The sequence below is a fragment of the Panthera leo genome, chromosome A3 (genome assembly GCF_018350215.1).
Source record: "Panthera leo isolate Ple1 chromosome A3, P.leo_Ple1_pat1.1, whole genome shotgun sequence".
NCBI lineage: Eukaryota > Metazoa > Chordata > Mammalia > Carnivora > Felidae > Panthera > Panthera leo.
The window spans coordinates 61573264-61594858 of record NC_056681.1 but is presented as its reverse complement, the minus strand read 5'-3'; the positions used below and the strand labels follow the sequence as shown (position 1 = coordinate 61594858).

The 21595-nt window shown below is 41.2% G+C and overlaps 1 protein-coding gene across 3 annotated transcripts in view; it reads left to right on the top strand.

Annotated features, from left to right (window-relative positions):
• Positions 1-21595, top strand: part of VWA3B (von Willebrand factor A domain containing 3B) — a 205268-nt gene that overhangs the window by 59136 nt on the left and 124537 nt on the right. For all 3 annotated transcript variants that reach the window (XM_042932057.1, XM_042932058.1, XM_042932059.1), the window contains exon 8: positions 11935-12060. In XM_042932057.1, coding sequence (XP_042787991.1) covers positions 11935-12060 — 126 coding nt within the window. The remainder of the gene's footprint in view (positions 1-11934; positions 12061-21595) is intronic.

The following is a 21595-nucleotide window of genomic DNA, read 5'->3' as shown; positions in this document are numbered from 1 at the left end:
CTCATAATTCCCATCTACTACCCTTCACTCACACTCTTCATCAGGTGTGATTTTTTTTTTTTTTAATCTTAAGTAGGCTCCATGCCCAATGCAGATCCCAATGCAGGGCTTAAACTCATGACCCTGAGATTAAGACTCTGAGATCAAGACCTGAACTGAGATCAAGAGTCAGATGCCTAACCAACTGGGCCACCCACATGCCCCCATTAGGTGTGATTTTTAGTGCTACTGACCCTCTGTAGGTTGAGAAAAGACATATCCTCCCTGGCTGCTCCTTTATTTCTCTTTTTGCCTCCTGAAGCCGCTTAGCATTTCTTTTTAAGTGTAAAACATGCCACAGAATCTCCCTTCCAGTCCTCCAGATATGTATCTTGTACTTGGGGTTTGTTGGGCTTCTTAGATCTGTTGGTTTATAGTTTTCACCAAATTTAGAAAGATTTCAGCCATTGTTTCTTGATCACAGGTCTATAAGTCAACTTCAGTTTGATTAATCTAAGATGGACTTGCCCTTTTTTAACTAGTGCTTTCCAGAATATATTCTTATTGTGGTGAATAGCATGAGCCATGCCAAACCATGCAGCCATATTGAAGGCCTCTGCTTATGTCACATCCACTAACATTTCATTGGCCAAAGCTAATCACATGATGGAGTCTAACATTAGTAGGATGGAGAGGTAAGTATTTTTGCTGAACAGTAATGTAAGCTATCAAAAATTTTTGGTCTTGTGTGATTCTTTTTTGGCTCTGGAAAACAGTGTTTGCTGGAAAGTGAATCAACTTTATAATCAGACCTGATTTCAAACCCTAGTTTTGCCACTACCTACTTATGTGACCTTAGCAAGTTACCTAACTTTTCTAAACTATGTTCCCACAGTTGTAAAAATGGGAATAACAACATTTACCACATATGGTTGTTGGGAAAATTAAAGCATATAGCACACCTGGAAATGTTTATTACAAAATTAGCATTCAATTAATGTTTCCTTTTGGGATTCCAGGTGGGGTTTTATTGTAGACATTGGTTAAAGAAAGTAATACAATCTGACAAGATACAAAAGCCTCTGTCATGAAGAATATTTTTAGAATAGTCATGATACTGGGGTGCCTTGGTGGCTCAGTCGGTTAAGCATCTGACTCTTGATTTCAGCTCAGGTCATGATCTCATGGTTCATGAGATTGAGCCCTGCATTAAACTCTGGGCTGACAATGCAGAACCTGCTTGGGATTCTCTCTCTCCGTCTTTCTCTGCCCCTCCCCTAGTTGTGAGTGTGTGAGTGTGCATGTATGTGCATGCTCATGCGCTCGCTCTCTCTCTCTCTCTCAAAATAAATACTGAAACAAAAAGAATGATACTAACCAGTTTATTTTCATTCATAATGATGGATGAGAATTGGAATTTAGATCCAGGAAATGAATACTGTTCAGCTATGTCCCGATAGAAGGAAGGTCCATTTCCAAGGTTGATACTAGTGGTGGGCTCCTTCAGGAGCACCCATTCTTCCACTATAAGTAGAAGGTAGGATTATACTGAGGCCTTTGCTGGGCACGACCTTCTCCTACTTTTCTATTGTCAGACCGGGCTCAGGGAGGAGCTTGAATAGTGCAAGAATAATTGTAAATTGGATGTGGTAGTTTTCAGCTCTCAGAAGTTTTCATGTAGGGACAGGTTGTTCAGGATGGGGTCTGGGTTATTGCTCTTTGGGGATGGAACTTTAGGTGCTAGAGCTTTCCAGGGACTGTATCTTTAAGGGGTACAATCCTAATAATGTGGGGAGCTGGCTACTCCTTAGGTTGTGAAAGTCTTGTGGGCCTAGAGTGAGGGGTCTATTTTGGTGGTTTGGGGACTCCCTTATAGGAGGGAAAAAGGCTTCTGATGATCTCTTGGGTTTGTAGAAAACCTCATCTTCTATATTGGTTCTCACTTCTTATTTTATCCTCAAAAAATTTAACTAAACTGAAATAGTAAATATGAGTAGTAAAATCATGTTAGAGCAAAAATTTTCACTTAAGGGTCTGGCATCTGGCAAAAAAACCCCAACCAAACAAACAAACAAACAAAAAACAGAACAAAGAAAACAATTTTGGCATTGATGTAGCTATCATGGGATCTGGGCTGATTGGTGAAGCAGACAGTGCATTTATTTTAGATGGTCCACCAGGCTCTTCAGAATTGGAAATTCAAGGCAGTCCAATGGTAGAATGAGCACCCAGGCTGACATCCATGATCAGAGCTCTGAGTTCCTACTTCAAGCCAGAGCATCACACTTTATACCTGAGGGGGAGGTAGAGGGAGGGTGGGGAAGTGGAGGAGGAAGAGGAAGGAGGAGGCAAAGTGCAGACAGTTGGGGCACAGTTATACCTTAAGTCTGGTTTCATATCTATAACCAAAAGGGCTACCGGCTCAGGACCCTGTCATGGTTCTTGGAGGTCAGGTTTGGGCAGCCCAGGACCTTTCACTTACACCTGCATCCATGTCAGGCATCCCTAGTGGATCCATCATCATCCTTACCACTGAGCATTACTGCCCCAGGCCCTCAGCATTTGCACGCTGGCCACCCCTAATTGAATGAAACTACAAACAGCGTTCATAGAGCTCACCACCATATTGGCTCCTGCCCTCAAGAGAAAGATTTCTCAATGAATTAGTAAAAAGGGATATCCAGTAATAGAAAAGGGCACTGTTTTTCTGAGAATATTTTTATGTTTAGTACTCCTGGCAAAATGGTGTTAGAAAAGCTACTCAGATCAGCTAGTTTTATTCTGAAGTCCAAAAATGGTGTAGCTGTAAAAATTTGTCTGATTCTGCCTTTGGAAACTGCACTTTTTTTGTTGTGGTGGTGGAGATAAATGCGTGAATTAAAACTAAATATCATGAAACCAAACTTTTATTTACTTTAAGATATATTCAGGCTGTTAGGCTTGCGGAGAAAAAATAACCAAGTTGTGTTCTTGGAAGGCACTTCCGATCTTTAATTAGGTATGTAAAGTTTACTGGCCCATCACTCGGGTTTGGCATTGCCTCTTTGTTTCTAATCTCTGATTTAATTTAGAAGCACTGATTGTAACTCACTGACAGCAGGAGGCTCCCTGAGGTCTTCTTCCTTCTTCCTAGAACTCAGTTTAATTCAACCCATGGAGCTAGAGCAGCTGCACTTCCAAAATTGTTGCCACATTACAGCTTTCAAGGCTGAGAGACTTTAATTATCTCCCAAGTCCTGCTCCTCCCAATAAATGGTTTGCCTTGAATTTCTGTGAGACAGTTGTTCTGGTTAGTTAACAAGCATTTGTTCAACACCTTTTTTTGTTTTTAGAGGCTCAGTAGGGCTGAGGAGGAGATTCCAAAGGAATAAAGGACAAGGTTCCTATTTAGGGAACCCCAAACTCTTAGAGTATCAATTATGCCTCTGCTTGATGATTTAAATATTTTTATTTATTTTTGACAGAGAGAGAGAGAGAGAGAGAGAGAGAGAGAGGCTGAGTGAGCATGAGCAGAGAAGGGGCGGAGAGAGAGGGAGACACAGAATCTGAAGCCCAGAGCCTGACGCAGGGCTCGAACTTGTGAGCTGCAAGATCATGGCCTGAGCCAAAGTTGGACACTTAACTGACTGAGACATCCAGGCACCCCATTCTGCTTGATGAGTTATAAGTTGCTCCTTCCCTCCATGACTCCAGGATCCCAGTTTAGAATTTCAGAATTTCCCACCTCCACCTCCACCCACTTCTTCCCTACATCTTGGTATGTGTGAAGGTCTGGTTTTCTTAACCAGAGACTAAGACTCTTTCAGGGCAGGGAACTCCTGTATTCCTTCCCCCACAGTGGGTTTACATCCTGGGTTCCTTGTTATTCTTGGCTCCTGGCTGTAGTATAGCCTGTCACCAGGATGCCTCCATTGCTCACCACAGCCCTTTCTCACTGGGCAGTGGTGGGCTTAGCGCATTTCTTTGGTCACCAACATAATTAATCTTTTAGGATCCCACTGAAATAATTGAGTGGGTCCAGACATCTTGCATCACCTAACAAAACATATGGCATAGAGAAATCCCTCAAGAATCTCTTAAAAATTAGATTGAATCACTAGGTAAAAGAGCCGGTGTTGATTTCTGATTACCTTTGAATATACTCACCCTGATTTGAGGGTGAGAGATTCTCCTCATATGCTTTTGAAAGTCAAGCACTGTGCTGAGCTCTGGGGATACAATGATGAAAAAGGAAGTCCCTCTCCTCAGCAAGTTTATGCTCTGGAACAGTCTATTTGGAAGTGTCTTTCAGCTGTCAGGGATGTACCAGGGGGGCTGGTTATAGAAATGATAAATGTCTTCAAAGAAATCACAGTTGGATAAGGGAGACAAACATGCAGATAACAGAAGTCTAACACTTGAGAGCTCTGGGAGTTAAGAACCCCATGAGGCTGTCCTGTGGGTGACTGCCAATCCCAGCGCAGGCAGATTACAGCTAAGCCACCAAGTGTGTGCTGTTGCTCATCAGAATGTCGCATTAGGCCCTGGCCTTGGAGATGTAGCTCAGCAACCATCATCACCTACATATCACAATTACAGACTGGGTGTGTTCCATCCCAGGAAGAGATGAGTCTATAAGCCCCTTGAAGGAAACTAAAAACAACCAGTACATCACAGATGAGATTTGCTTTTAGATCTAGTGTTTATGAAGATATACAAGGGCGATATTCTAGTGTGGAAAGAGAATGGGGAACTTTGGAGACAGACCTGAATAGAATCCTGACTGCACTACTTATTAGTTGTGTGGCCTTGGGTAAGTTTCTTAATTTCTCTGAGCCACAGTTGGCTCATCTGTGAAATGGGGGTAATGATCCCTACTTATAGGATCATTGTGAGAGTAAATAAGGCAATAGGTTTAAGTGCCCAAAACAAGGGCTGGCACATAGTAGGCACATAGTAAATTTTAGTTTTTCCCACTTTCTCCTCCTTTATGCATCAGCAGGAAGCAGTCTTTATAAAAGACATGTAATCTTAAAGAGATGACGCTATTAGAAATACTGGAATGTTATGAACCACATCAGTGAGGTTCATGGCCTGGGATAGGTATATAGAGAAGATGGTATGTCAGGGACTCTCCAGTACTTTGAAAGGGAAAAAGAACTCTGATTCCTTTGAGGAGCACTTCTTTAGGGCAGAAATCGAGGCATCAGGGTATTAGAATATTGTTCCGGAAATCACTCAACTTTTTTTCTCCAAGACTATTTTGTATAGAAATAACTTGTTTACATGCCTGCCTTGCCTATCAGACTAAAGCTTTGCAAGGTTTTGTTGCAAAAGAATCACTGGGATGCTTTTTTGTTTTTTAATTTTATTTTTTATTTTTTTAAATTTACATTCAAATCAGTTAGCATATAGTGCAACAATGATTTCAGGAGTAGATTCCTTAATGCCCCTTACCCATTCATCCCATCCCTCCTCCCACAACCCCTCCCGTAACCCTCAGTTTGTTCTCCATATTTATAAGTCTCTTCTGTTTTGTCCCCCTCCCTGTTTTTATATTATTTTTGTTTCCCTTCCCTTATGTTCATCTGTTTTGTCTCTTAAAGTCCTCATATGAGTGAAGTCATCTGGTTTTTGTCTTCCTCTGACTGACTAATTTCACTTAGCATAATACCCTCCAGTTCCATCCACGTAGTTGCAAATGGCAAGATTTCATTCTTTTTGATTGCCAAGTAATACTCCATTGTATATATATATACCACATCTTCTTTATCCATTCATCCACCAATGGACATTTGAGCTCTTTCCATACTTTGGCTATTGTTGATAGTGCTGCTATAAATATGGGGGTGCATGTGTCCCTTCGAAACAGCACACCTGTATCCCGTGGATAAATACCTAGTAGTGCAACTTCTGGGTCATAGGGTATTCTATTTTTAGTTTTTTGAGGAACCTCCATCCAGTTTTCCAGAGTGGCTGCACCAGCTTGCATTCCCACCAACAGTGCAAAAGAGATCCTCTTTCTCCACATCCTTGCCAACATCTGTTGTTACCTGAGTTGTTAATGTTAGCCATTCTGACAGGTGTAAGGTGGTATCTCATGGTTGTTTTGATTGGGATGCTTTTAAGAGTACAGTTTCCTGGAGAATGAGTCTGGGGTGTGGCCTAGGAGTTTGCACTTTGAAAAAGCAGATGGGGGGGTTCTGACACGGGTTCTGAGGTCCACACTTTGGGAAGACCACACTGGAGTGAGAGTCTCTTAAAAGCTTGGACTGTTTCTGTTCATCCTGTATTTCCAGTGCCCAAATATAATAGATATTGATTGAGTTTTGTTGAGTAAATGAGTGAATGATGATTGCTCTAAGAGGATGTCCTATTGAGAAGAGGATATTTTAAAATAATTGTCTTCCTGGGTCTTAGGTCAGTGTCTTATGAGTTTAAAGAAAATCATTAATGCGCCAAAACTTGTGAATGAGACCCAGTCCTCAGTAACCCACGTGATCAATTTTCACGAAAATGGGCTTTTGTTGAGGACAGGAGGCTGAGTAGATGCTAGTGTGGGGTTGATCCCCAAGACAAGCCCTAGCCGTACTGTTTCTCTGTTGATTCAGAGTTGGTTGACAGATATCAGGGAGCAGCTCTGTGACCATCTTGTGTTCATTTTGTGCACTGTGGGGCCCTTAGAACCAAAAGAAGGCCAGGTCTTTTTGTGATGGAAAAGCTGAAAAACAACAATTTTAACAAATTTTCTCTGAAGGAAACCCATGAAGTTCCCCTGAATTGACCATTTCATTAAAACACCTTTTGATTTGGTGCCTTTTAGAGGGTATTGCCTGTTCTAAAAAGAATAGATTTACTCAGCTAAACTTTATTTGTGGGCATTTTTTCTTTGGATATTGCTTCTCTTTCCCTGTGCCCATGTCTTCATCACCTGCTTGCCGGGTAGCACCCAGAGCCTGGGGTCATGCTTCTTGCTGAGTTTGGTGGAGCACTTGTTCTTTACCCTGCGGTGAATAGTGATGGCTTATATTCAGGTTTGCTATGTGAATATTGGACGATTAGACTGCAACACATTTGCATTTTGCGGTGTTCCACTTAGAAGAGAGAGGCCCCAGGAGATAGTATCACACCCACTTATTAAAAGTTGCCCATACTTGGTATTTGAAATTACTTTTAAGACATCATGGCCCTTGTGAAGCATATACATTCATTGCTCCAGGGAAATGCTAGATGTTTATCCAGATGGTGAAATGCCTCTATTTTCTTTAAATTAATTAGTGGCTAATTTCCATAGGGCGACTGAGTACAGCTGCACACGCACCTCAGTGGTTGGGGGGATGGGGCCGGATCAAGCCACAAGGTGTTCAATGACTTCTCAACACCAAAACATCTTAATATATAATTTTAACAGGAATAACTGGGGATTTTCCATTGCAACAGACACTACTGATTTCACTACTTGCAATATCTTTATGGATGTAATTGCCCCCTTTCATCACACCTATATTATCCCATATTATAATTTTATTTTTCTGGACATTTTAGTCACCTCTTGGTTTATTATATTTAAAAAAATGTTGTATTGCCTTCTGTAAATAGAAGCATGTGCTGCTTTTTCTGAAAATACTGCCTTTTGATAGTTCTGTTCAGCTCTTTCAGATCCTCACAGCTAAATAGAAGTTTAGGGCTCAGGCACACAGCAATCTCCTTTCATCTGGGTCAGTTCTTCACCCAGGAGTCCTGGGCAGTGGAGAAGAGCCACAGACAGGTGAGCCTGCACTGGGACTAGGGGGTGGTCTGGGATTCAAGGTTGCTGAGGGTGGTTTTACTTTCTGGATTGCCCTCTCCCTACATTAAACTGTCCTGGGGCCAGTGCCATCCCTGGCTGCTTTTGGAATCACCTTTCCTCTCCTGCCCTTGGATTGCTAGTATTTCAGATAATGGGGGGAGCCTTGTGTAGCTGTGGCAGGAGCATCTGAAAGGAAGGGACTTACTGCTTGAGGGCAAGTCATTGCTAATGTCTAGAATACCTAGAGCATAGCTGTATGCTCTAAGGATATGAGTCTGTTACATACCACTCTCGAGAGTTTCTTCAATATTGGGCCTCTCAGTCATGAGGCAGGGCAATTCCCCGAGGGAAGACCATATTAGGTGCTCAGTCATTGTTTCTTTTTAATAAGGAAAATAAAAACAAAGAAGGATAAGAATTCTTGCTGAAAACACTAGCTTCTGTGCTAAGTGCTATGGAGGATACAATGAAAGAAAAGATATTGTCCCGATGCTCAAGATGTTTATAATCTAGTGAGCAAAGTCAGCCTGCACAAGCATAAACAGTAATCCAAGCCTGTGTGCTAACACCATAGGAGAGCTGTAGACCACACGTCTGGGTAGCAGGATGACGGGGGACATGCTGCTGGGTGGTGAGCTGTGTTATAAGCAGCTGTGTACCAAAAATAAGGCATCATGTTTGTGAAGGATTGACTTAAATTAGACTATTCAAGGCTATGCATATTCTAGTTCACCATCACTGGCTGATGCTTCTTTGTGCTCTTTGGATTTGGAGGTTGGGGGGACAGGTGGCCAGGAATTGCATATACTGTCAGCCTATCTAATGGGGGTGGTAGTGGTGGTGGTGGTGCTGAGAGTGTGCCCTGGCAGCAAAAGGACTGAGAACAGTGGTGTGGCTGATTCCTTCCACAGGGTTGAGAAGGAGCAGGAGGCAGATCACTGTTTGCTGGGATGGATGGACCAAGCTTGATGGTGGAGGCTGAACGGTGCCTTGAATGAAGGGTGGGGTGGGTGGAGTGGAGGGGTGTGAGTTTCCTGGTGGTGAAGATAGTGGCATCCGGGGGCCCTGGGGGGCTGGAGGACAGTGCCCTGACCAGGTGGCAGAGTGTTAGAGGGAGTGTTATGGGGGCCTTGAACCCTGGACCTGATTGCAATGCAGGGAGCAGGGCCCTCAGCACTGGCAGTGCTCATCCACCACATTAGGTAAGTGCTTGACAAATATTTGCCAAATGAATAATTAAGGAATTGGACTTCTGTAGGTGAGACATGGAAGATTTGACAGGGAGGTGGTGTTCCCCTGACATATCAAAACATATCTAATCTGGGTCTCATTTCATTTGTTAAACCAGCCAGTCTGAGAAATCAATACCAGGTCCTCATGAAAAACAGCAGCTTAATGTGACATCTCTCCCAGCTGGTGTCAGAATTTTGTGAGCCTTCAAATTGCTACCTCATGACACATGGGAGATATCAGGGGTTGGTGCACGAGAGGGGACACTTGGGTTGGAAGATTTTGTAGGTCGTCTGGATGTCTCTATGAGAAACCATATCCTGCTTCTGTGCACAGCAGACCGTGGCTAGCTTATACCTTGATGATCAAAATCCGTACAGCTTCATCGTGGTTTTGTCGCCTCTGTGGCATCTCAAATTCACAGAGCTCTCTGAATACTGGGATTTCCTGTGCCTTGTCTTCTACCCTCTTCTGTTTTAAGAAGCTGTGCCTTGGCTGCAGCTGTCTGATGTCCCAGCTACATCCCTTAGAAGTGACCCTCATAAAAATGGCAGCCCTTCCTCACTGCCTGTGGAATAATGAAATAAAACCTCTACATTCTAAGGTCTACTTTGTATTGCCCTGCAGCTTTTCTTGTTTTGTTTTCAAAGCAAATCTGGTTAAATGGACAGTTTTATTTTGTTTTCTGATCACCAGTATAGGAATCTGTAACTGCCTAATTATAATGACTAAACCTGTGTAGTGATCATCTCGTTACTGCCTGCACTGGGAGCATGCTGTCAGTTGCTGCCCCTTAAACACATGTCCTGTTCCTGCGTCATCAAGAGCCACCTCCGTTTCTTTGAATTTTTCCTTTGTTGCTGACCCGTGGTCCACTACCTCTTAAGACATTATTGGCAAATCTGGGGAAAATGGAAAGCCTTGACTCATTTGAACTTCTTGGAGGATTCTGCTGTTTAACCCCTCTGTGCTGCAGCAAGCAACCGGAAGCCAGTTTTGCTTTTACAACAGTCAGAAAGTGCTATGGGCTTAAGGTTTGCATTTGGCAGCAGTTTACGATATTTTTGGAGTTCTACCATGGAGCTGGGTGTATATCACGTGTCATTCCTTGGGCTGTTGATGGCTGCAGAGGCATGGTGGCTATCCATCTCTGTCAGGGCTTGTCACTTGCTTCTTTATGAATATAGCTTTTAATACTCTCTCACTTCGGGAGGGCCAGATCCCTGGTATCCCTTCACTTCTGCCCTGCCCTTCCTGATGACATTTTAAAAGTCAGAAACATTGACTCTGGTCTATCCTGGTAGCTTAAGGTCCATCCTTTCACCCTGGGTGGGGGCAGCCCCTAGACCTGATGGTGGTCTCTCATTCTCCGTGGTTATGGGATCTCAGGCGTCTGTGGACTATTAGGTAGACAGACTTGGAATCTTAATAGCAGCTCGGGGAGAGGGCTGCAGGGACCCTCTATAACCATCCAATCCTTTTCTAGGGCAACTATTCAGGGTGGCTGAATTGGTATAGTCACACCAACTTGGGTTTGACTCCTTCCCTGCTCTGCCGCTTGTTGACAGTGTGACCTTGGACAGTTCATTCTGTCTCAGTTTATATATACTGTAGAAGGAGGACAAGAATAGAATTTGCCTGCAGAGTTGGGGTAAAGAGAAAGAGACAATGTTTAGAAATGCCTGAGCACAATACTGAACACAATGTAGGTACCCTCAGAGGTATTTATCATTAGAGAATTTGGATGTAGCTTACTTTAATGATAACAGAGTCAGTGTTCTCTGAGCTGACTATATACTGTCTGAAATTGAGTTGGTTGTTGTTGTTTTTAAGGTTTTTATTGGAGTGGAATTTTTAAAACTAGAAAACATAGCTGTTAAATAGTTGTCTGTACAGCCGAATTAGGAACAACCCCAGAACAGCAACTCCCTGGTAATCCTGCAATGGCTTGGGTAGTACCAAGGCAGTGGCTGGGCCCGTGGATGCCATGGAAAATGGGTGGTTCTCTCATGGCCTCTTGGAGTCACTACTGGCCTTGTGTGCATAGCAGGCTCTAGTCAGGAGGTGTGTGGGGATAATCATAGGTTTATACACAGTTGTAAGAAATAATAGAGATAGCCAGGTCCTCTCTATCCAGTTTCCACTTATGGTAACACCTTGCAAAACTATAGGACATTACCACAACCATCACATTGATATTGATGTTGTCAAGATACCACCACAGATCTGATGATGTCAGATCCCTTATATTGCACTTCTGTGGTCATATCCATTTCCCTCCCACTCCTACACTCTACCTAATGTATGGAAATGACTAATCTGTGAGGGCCTAGATCTTGGTGAAGGCAGAGCCTCTATCCCAGCTTTGGACCTGTTACCTACGGGATAAACTTTTATTGATTAATTGATTGTGAGAATGATATTAGTATCTATATTTAGAAGCCAAATCATTTTGAAAAAATATGTCATATGGCCAAACCTAACCCTTAATTGAGACAGCAGAGATTCAGAAAAGGAGGTCAAAGAATCACTCTTACATTAGGGGAAAATAAAGACTGTGAAGGTGGTTTTCAAAGAAGCAGGAAATCTCAGCTTAATCAAGAAAGCTAGGAAGTATTACTTTCCTAAACCATTGAATTTCCCTTCCTCACCTTGGCCTAAAGAATATTTTTATTCTTTACCTTATTTGAGTATTATCAGTAATTCATCTTAAAATATTCTGGCTGGTACAGATATTTACAAAGATTTACTGCATCCCAAAGTCTGCATTTATGTTTCCTTAGCTGACAGCACTTCCTTAGGGATTTCAGTTCTGATTCTCACATTAGGGGAGACGGTGGAATTTGATGTTCAGAAATGTTCTAGATACTTGACTGGGGTATGCCAGGCCTCTAGGACTACTAGAGGGTTCTTGGGCCTGCCATAGCCACTCACTCACTCTGTGTTTCCCTTCCCAGGAGCTGGGGTCAGAGAGGACGTGTTTCTCATCTGGAAGGAGATGGAGGAAGCATGCAGCATTCTGACTCAGATCCAGAGGCTGGTTGCTGAACCACCCAAGTCTGACGTGGCCACACTAGACAGTGGTGGGTGCTGTTTATGTTTATAGTGTAAGAGTCATAACTGTTACTAGTTGGGGATGAAGGACTGTTTCCTGAGGATTGCTTCCAGAGTTGTGCTGTGGTTTGTGTGTATGTGTATGTGAGCGTATGTGAATGTGCGTGTGTTAGTGAGATTGTCAAAAAAAACACCAGCTGGACAGGAAAGTGGTAACTTGCAGTTACCAGTATAGAGCTGGGCTTAGTGATGAATACAACATGGACAAGTGGGGATTTGTAGCCAAGGAACAGGGGTTGAGGGGGCAGTGGTGGTTAATGGATGGAAAATTACTAAGAGGAGACATCAGGGGTAAAGGGGAATTCTGGCCAAACCTACCTGACAGGATTCTTCTTGAAGGCAGGCCAGGGTGACCAGCTACCACCTGGGTGTGGTAGGCTATGAGGAATTTGATCATATGTGAAGGGTGGGGAATTCTGGCTGAACTGACTTAACAGGATTGTTGCTAAAATTGGGTGACGCAGAGACGAACACAAAAGTCCGAAGGTGGTGGCTTAGTTGAGAAGAGGATTCAGAGGAACCTGAGTTTGGAGTAAGAAAGTCCTGGTGGAAAATCCCAACTCCATCATTTGGAATTAACCCAAATTAATCTATTTAAGCTTTAGTTTATTCTTCTGTTAAATAATTATAATATTGGTCTTGAAGGATTATTGTAAAGATTAGGTAAAGTAATGGATGCTTTGCACCAAGCAGGTATTTGGTAAATGTTAGCTCACTCTTTTCCCTTTCACAGTTGGGGACTTTGTGTACTGATTCTCTTAAGTTAGTAAAGGATTTTCCTCTGTAGGGAACTGGTTTCATTTAGACACTTCTAGTAACAATGGTAGTTAACACTTACAACACATACCTTACGTGGCAAGCACTGTTCTAGGGTCTTCACAGTATTAACTCATTTAACCCTACCTACAATCTTATAAGATAGGTGCTACTATTTTCTCCATTTAGCCCAAGGTTACACAGCTAGAAGCAGTAAAACTAGGATTCAAAACCCAGTTCCTCAGGAACGTACTGATGTCTGGCTTTCACCCTGTACATTCTGACTGAATCCATAAAGTATGTGATCTGGACATTGGGGGGGGGGGGTTTGAAAGCTTCCCAGGTGATCCTAATCACCACAGCAAAGTTTGGGAACCCTTGCCAGGCTGTATTCCCTCCTGGTACCCTGCCTATATTACAGAGGTGTCAATGTGGAAGAAGGGCAAGGAGGCCAGAGCAGCTGGGCAGGGATACAGTTGAAGAAAAGTGGGGAAGTGATACGTGTAGAGGGAGGAAGAGGTTAAAGGCATGGGAGAGCATACCTTGTGTAACCTGATAAATTCCAGGTGACAGTGACTTTTTACTGTGACTGGGTGTCCAGCTATGGGTCTGGGGCAGCACAGCTGCAATGTTTTGCCAGGGCCAGCTCTCCAGGTCCCCAAGCTTATCCAGAGGGGCTGCTCATTTGTAGTGACAGCATACTCAGTATCAACCCAAAGAGTCCTCTGTCATCCCAAGAGAATGAAAATGAAGCAGGGGGACCTGAGCTAAAGTCAACATCCACGCCAGGCAAAGATTCTCTGTTCAGGGTTTGGGGGAGTACAGTGGACTGAATTGTTTCCCCCAAAGTTTGTGTGTTGAAACCCTAACCCCCAGTGTAGCTGTATAAGGAGATAGGGTCTTTAAGAGGGGTAATTAAGTTTAAATGAGATCATGAGGGTAGGACCCAAATCTAGTCTGACTGATGTCCTTCTAAGAAGAGGAGGAGATGCCAGAGACTTCTCTCTTTCCATGCATGCACAGAGGAAAAGCACAGTAGGAAGATGGCCATCTACAAGCCAGAAAGAGATGCTTCATCATAAACCAATCCTGAGGGCACCTTGATCTTTGACTTTCAGGCTCCAGAACTGTGAGAAAATGAATTTATGTTGTTTAAGCCACCCAGACTATGGTATTTTGTTGTGGTAGCACAGACTAATGTAGGGAGTATTTAAGCTTGGGGTAGTTAGTCTTGAGGATTAACAGAAGATTTTTAGGTATTATTCCTGAAGGAAACAAAAGAGATAGTGGCCTTAGTAATTGATAAAGGATAGATTTTCATCCCTTTATTTCAGTCGAACACACACACACACACACACACACACACACACACACACACACAAAACTGAAAACTAAAATTACTCCAAGCATACATTTTCAAAGATGCTTCAGGTGTCCCATTTCTAGTTAAAAAGCAAAATTTGGCCACTGTTGGATACCCACTGGAGCTTTTATAACTTTGCTTTGGCCCCAGAGACTACATGTGGAGTGTCTGATCTGTTCCTGTTGCTACCCACAACACAGTGTTATTGAGGCAAAGGAGGGTGTGCTTCATGTGAAGGCACAGCCAATCCCTAAGTTTGGCTGCCCAGAGCCTGCAAGGCCGAAGGAGTTAGCATAGCCATCTGGAGGGGGAAACGTTAGGATGGAGGAGGCCAGATGGACTACCGTTGCATGTGAAACCTTCATGTGAATTAAACAAAATCTACCTTCCTGGGCTTAGCAGCCCCCACATGCTCCCTGGGCTGGATGTACTGGTCCAGGAACCAGCTGGAACCTACAACCATAGGGCAGGAGGGCAATATCTGGCAGGGATGGTTCATAAGCTTGAGGCTTTGGATAAGAAAATGGTGAGGTCAGACACTCTGGTCACTGGTAATTTTGACCTCTTTTACTTACCAAGAGTAGGACATGAGAAATCTCTGGTATGGAAAACCTGACAAAAATATATGAAGTAATGGTTTTTAGAGATACTGGGCACCAAGCAATGAAGGCCAGTGACCCCTGAGATACAGGGAACATCCAAGGTGAACTCTGCTGTTATCCCAGCTTAATGCTTTGAGAAAGTTTCAGGGCCATGGTGTAGGGAGAAGGATCCTGGGTGGAGCACAGCAAACTTCTGAGTCTGGGAGACAGAGCTAAAAGTCCAGGAAGACCAAGAAATCTAGATTTCATAAGACAAATTACCAGAGAGGAGAGAGGTACAGAGAGAGAACTCTGGAAATCTGCAGAGCCCCCCTTGAGAATTTGTGGATGAATTCTTTCATGTGGAGAAATCACCTGAGGCTGGGAAAGATCCAGTGGGAGGAATTCTAGAATAGTCTTGGAGCTCACACAGGAGACCAGTCTTTTCTTTCTAACAGAGCTCACCTTGGATATTCCCTGTATCTCAGGGAACACGTAGATAGAATTTCCAAGGAGAGAAGAGAAAAGGGAACAGAAAAATATTGGAAAAAATAAAGATTAAAAATTTCCCAAGTTTGATGAAAACTATAACACCAAGATCCAAGAAGTTCAATGGATGTCAAGTACAGGAAAATGAGAGAAAGTATGCCAAAAGACATCATAATCAATTTGCTCAAAACCAGTAAGACAGAGGAAATCTTAAAAGCAACTAGAGGAAAAAGAAGAAACATTACATACAAAGGAACAAAGATAACCATGACAGCAGAATTCTTTTTGCAAGTGAAAAGAGTAGAGCAACGTCTTTTTTTCCTTTCAGTACTTTAAATTTTGAATCCAGAATTCTATACTTTGTGACAATAACTTTCAAAAAAACAAAAAGCAAATACAGATGTTCTTAGACATATGAAAATGAAAGAAGTATTAGCAGTGATCTGCACTTCAGGAAATGTTAGAGGGAATCCTTCAAGCAGGAGGATTATGATACTTTAAAATGGAAAAATGAATGAAAATAATGGAGCTACACAAAGGAATAAAGAACACAGGAAATAACTGCCTGGGTAAATATATGATATTTTTCTATTTAAATGTCCAAAAGACAATTCACTGTTTAAACAGAAATAATATCAGTGAGGCCTGTCGCATATGTATAAGTAAAATGTATGACAACAATGGCATAAAAGGCAGGAGGGGAATAGCAGCATTATTCATTAAGTTCTAAAGATGAAAAACCCAAATGTCCACCAACAGATGACTGGATAAATAAACAGTGCTATGTACATACTGGAATACGTGGAATATTATTCAGCCTTTAAAAGAAAGGAAATTCTGATATAGGCTAAAGCAGAAACAAAATGACAAATATGATATGAGTCTACCTATATGATGTGCCTAGAATAGTCAGATTTATAGAGTGATTACCAAGGGTTGAGGGGAATGGGGAATGGAGAGTTATTATTTAATGGGTATAGAGTTTCTGTTTGGGATATTGAAAAAGCTGTGGGTATGGATGGTGGCAGTGGTTGCACAACAATGTGAATTAATGCCACTTAATTGCATTCCTGAAGATGGCTAAAATGATAAATGTTATGTTATGTATATTTTACTACAATTAAACAACAACAACAACAACAAACCAATGCATTGCAAAACAAACAAACAAACAAAAATCCAGGAGGGGAGAAATGGAAGTATGCTATTGTAAGGTTCTTACACTGTGCATGAATACCAGCTGAAGTTAGGGCACAATACATTGAAGATGTTTGCTATATACCTAAAGTAACTACTGTTTAAAAACAAGCCAACAAAGGAGATAAAATAGAATTAAAAAATACTCAATCTAAAATCTGTCAGGAGAAAAAGAAAGAGAGCAAAGGATAGATAGGGCCAATAGAAAACCAATGGCAAGATGATAGACGTAAACTACCATACATATGTCAAAATGTATCCATTTGTACACTTTAAATCTGTATGGTTTATCTTATGTCAGTTATACCTTAACACAGCTGTTAATAAAGTAAAAGAGGATGATGTGGATCACTCATGAGGTGCTGAGCTGTTCAGAATGTTGGTGTTAATGCATCTGAGCATTGTGTCTGTGTGTGTGTGTGTGTGTGTGTGTGTGTGTGTGTGTGTGTGTGTGCGCACGCGCGTGCACGCACACACGTGTGCCAGGTATGACTCTCAAACAAGAAGATGGCTTTTCTCACAAAACATTCAGGGATTTGTCCCAGTTAGGGAAACTTTACCCTTCTTTGGATGATGCTGCAGCTCAAAACATTTCAGGAACTCCTCATTTGTAATAACCTTCACAGCCATTTTATGACTCACCGGAGATAATAAGTCTAATTGTGTTGTATAATCATACCAAGGTTGGACTCCCAATATTTGGTTGGTTCAAAATATCAAACTTGATGTCAAAAGACATGGAAGAGGATAGAGGCTCATTGAATCCCTTGTAGGCAATTCCAACCCAACCGGGAGCTCTACAGGAGTTTTGAGCACTTTTTTTTTTTTTTTTAACACATGGTGGGGGGGGGGGGGAGGGGTGATGCTTGTTTTTATTGACATTGTATTAAACCACCAGCCAGCTGTCTTTCTTGTCATAAGTCATGGTGACATACACAGATTTTGAGTTAGAAAGATGAGTGGGGTAGAGATCAAGTTAGCAGTTGACCCTCAATGAGTCTGGAAAGATAGGCAAGGATCAGATCATGCTGGGTCTATAGGCCATTGTATGAGATGTCAGTCCTTAATTTAATACCAGGGGGAAGCCACTGGAAGATTTTAAGCAAAGGAATGATAAAATAAGATTTGCATTTAGAAAAAAAATTCACTTGGGCTACTGGGTGGGAAACAGATGAGAAGAGAGAGGGCAAGTGAGGATGAGGGAAAAGAGTTAAGATGTATAAGTGAGAGATGATAAGTTGGCAGATCTGAGGGAGAATTCATATATTGAACTTGGAAGAACTTGGGAGTGAGGAAATTATAGGTGTCAAAGCTAAGCTCCTAGATGGACACCATGCTGGAGGAGAACCAGGTTTGGGGGTAAACATGGTGAGGCTTGTTTGGATTATTAAGACTGAAGCCCTCTAGAGAGACCAAACAGAGAAGGAGGAGAGGCAATTGACTCTATAAGTCTGGATTCAGATAGCTGTGAGTGAAGTGATATATGATAATGGATGGATGAGCAAACATTCTTGGTATAAACACATGGACCCATCAAGTGAGAATGCCATGTTTCTGAATCTTTGATCCCAAGATCTTTGGATTCTGATATATACAGAGAAGAACAAATGTGAGTTCTCTGTTCTGTACCAGTGATATACAATCAATGTAATAGATGAAGACTGTTTTACCAACATGATGACTTGAGATCTGAAGCAAAACAGGCTAATTTACAGAGCCCTTGTACATATTTACTTTCTCAAGAATACATTTCCCTTTTGTTCAAATAGAACTGGCAGGATGAGATCTGGGGCAGAGCACAGCTGGTTTCTTATGTAACCAAAAGCAAATCTAACACTTGTCAAAGTGCTCACACTTCCAGCAAGGCAAAAGAGAAAATAATATTTCTTCCCAGAACTGAATTTTTTTCCAGTATGCTTTTATACCTTTAAAGCTCTTTATAGTCAAATCAATGTTAACAGGGCTGATTATAAGCAGTAAGTGATACTGCTAAAAGGGCCAGGATTTTGTTGAACTCAAACATGCATTTTTTTAATAGGTAGTAATCCCTGTCTTTTCCAGATTAAAAAAAGAAACAAAAATTTCTGTGTAAGAGTATCATGTAATGCCTCCACAAGTTAGAGTTAAAGCTGTTACTGAAAAATTTCTCCCAAAATGTGGGAAAAGAATTAGTTCATTAGCATCCTGTAGATGTGATGCATTAAATTTAGGAAGGATATTGGAATGTAATACAAAGTATGATGAAATGTCAGAGCTAGAATCATGTTATTAAAAAGTGACTATGGTAGGGGCGCCTGGGTGGCTCAGTCGGTTGAGTGTCCGACTTCAGCTCAGGTCACGATCTCACGGTCCGTGAGTTCGAGCCCCGCGTCCGTCTCTGGGCTGATGGCTCAGACCCTGGAGCCTGCTTCCGATTCTGTGTCTCCCTCTCTCTCTGCCCCTCCCCCGTTCATGCTCTGTCTCTCTCTGTCTCAAAAATAAATAAATGTTAAAAAAAAAAAGTGACTATGGTAAATGAAAATGAAAGTTCAACTTACCAATATTTGTAGGATGCAGAGAAAGCAGTGCTTGTAGGGAAATTTATAACATTGACTGCATAAATTAGAAAAGAAGATAGATCTAAAATCTATAAGCTTCCACCTTAGGAAACTAGAAAAAGAGGGACAAATTGAATCCAAAGTACCCAGAAGAAAATAATAATAAAAATTAGAGCAGAAATCAATGAAGTTGAAAATGAGAAATCAATAGAGAAAATCAACAAAATCAAATACTGGTTCTTTGAGAAGACAATAAAATCAATAAGCCTCTAGCCAGGCTAACCAAGAAAAAAAGAAAATACAAATTACTAATATAAAAAATGAAATATGAGATCACTAGAGATCCCATAGGTATTAAAAGGATAATAAAGGAATATTATGAAAATTCTGTGCCTACAAATTTGAATGTATCAATTGATAAAATGGGTCAATTTCATGAAAGACACGATCTGTCAGAACTTCCACAAGAAGAAACAGACAATATGAGTAGGCCTATATCTATTAAAGAAATTAAATAAATAGTTAATAACCTTCCACAACAGAAAGTGCCAGTCTCAGAAAAGGAATCTTGAAAGCAGCTAGACAGAAATGACTCCCTATATGCAAGCAGCCCTCAATAAAATGAACAGCTGATTTCTCATCAGACACCATGAAGGTCAGAGGTAGTGAGATGAAATATTTAAAGTGGTGAAGAGGGGTGCCCGGGTGGCTCAGTCAGTTGGGCGTCCAACTTCGGCTCAGGTCATGATCTCACGGTCTGTGAGTTCAAGCCCCACATCAGGCTCTGTGCTGACAGATCAGAGCCTGAAGCCTGCTTCAGATTCTGTGTCTCCCTCTCTCTCTTCCCCTCCCCTGCTCACGCTCTGTCTCTCTCTGCCTCAAAAATAAATAAAAACATTAAAAAATTTTTTTTTAAATAAATAAATAAAGTGGTGAAAGAAAAAAGACTGTCAACCAAGAATAGTATATCTGGCAAAACTACCCATCAAAAAAGGAGGAGAAAGTAAGACATTCAAGATTAACAAAAATAGGTGTCATTGTTAGCAAACTTGCCCTATGAGAAAAATATTAAAGGAAGTCCTTCAAGATGAAATTAAAGGATATTAGAGAATAACTTGAATCCACATGAAGAAATAAAAAGCACAAATAAAACTAACTATATGGGTTAACATACAAGTATAAATGTAGTTTTTATTATAACTCTTTTTTTCCTTCCTATCTGATTTAAAAGACAACTGCATATATCAATACAGGAATGCCTTGGAGACCTTGTCATTTTGGTTCCTGACCACTGTAATAAAGTGAATATCACAACAAATTGGGTTAAACACATCATTTGGTTTCCCAGGGCATAAAAAAATGATGTTTATACTGTAGTCTGTTAGGTGTGCAATAACATTATGTCTTAACAGTGTACATACCTTAATTACTTTATTGCTAAAAAATGCTAATCATCATCTGAGCTTTCAGTAAGTCATACTCACTGATCACAGATCACCATACCAACTGTAGCAATAATGAAAAAGTTTAAAATACTACAAGAATTACCAAAATGTGACACAGAGACATGAAATGAGCAAATGCTGTTGGAAGAATGATACTGATAGATTTGCTTGATGCAAGATAGCCACATACCTTCAAGTTATAAAAAACACAGTATTTGCAAAGTGTGATAAAATGAGGTATTCCTGTAGCAGGGATGTAGTGTACAACATGATGACTACAGCTAATGCTGCTGTATGCTGTATAGAAAAGTTGTTAAGGGGCACCTGGGTGGCTCAGTCAGTTAAACGTCTGACTTTGGCTCAGGTCGTGATCTCACAGTTTGTGAGTTTGAGCCCCCCACGTTGAACTCTATGCTGTCAGCACAGAGCCTGCTTCAGATCCTCTGCTTCCTTCTCACTCTGCCCCTTCCCTCTCTCAAAAATAAATAAACAAGAAAAGAAAAGTTGTTAAGACAGTAAATCATGAGAGTTCTGATCACAAGAAGAAAGATTTTTCCTTTTTTTCCTTTTTTATCTTTCTTTTTATTGTATTTATATGAGAAGCTATTAGTTGTATTAATTGAAGCTATTATGGTAATCATTCCACAATATATGTAAATCAAACCATTATGCTGTATTCCTTAAACTTACACAGTGATGTATGTTAATTATTTCTCAATAAGACTGGAAAAATATGAAAAGACAATCCACAGAATGGAAGAAAATATTTGCAAATCATTTATCTGATAAGGACCTAGTATTCAGGAGACATAAAGAACTATTCCAATTCAACAAGAAAAAAGACCAATAACCCAGATGAAAGATAGACGAAGGATTTGAATAGACATATCCCCAGAGAAGATATACAAATGACCAGGAAGCACATGAAAATATGAGAGAAATGTAAACAAAAACCGCAGTAAGATAACACTTCACACCCACAAGGATAGCTATAATAAAAGAGAAAGATAATAGCAAGTTGGCAAGATATGGAGAAAATGGAACCCTTATACATTGCTGGTGGGAATGTAAAATGGTACACCCACTTTGAAAAGTCTGGCATTTCTTCAAATGTTAAACATAGAGTTAGCATACAC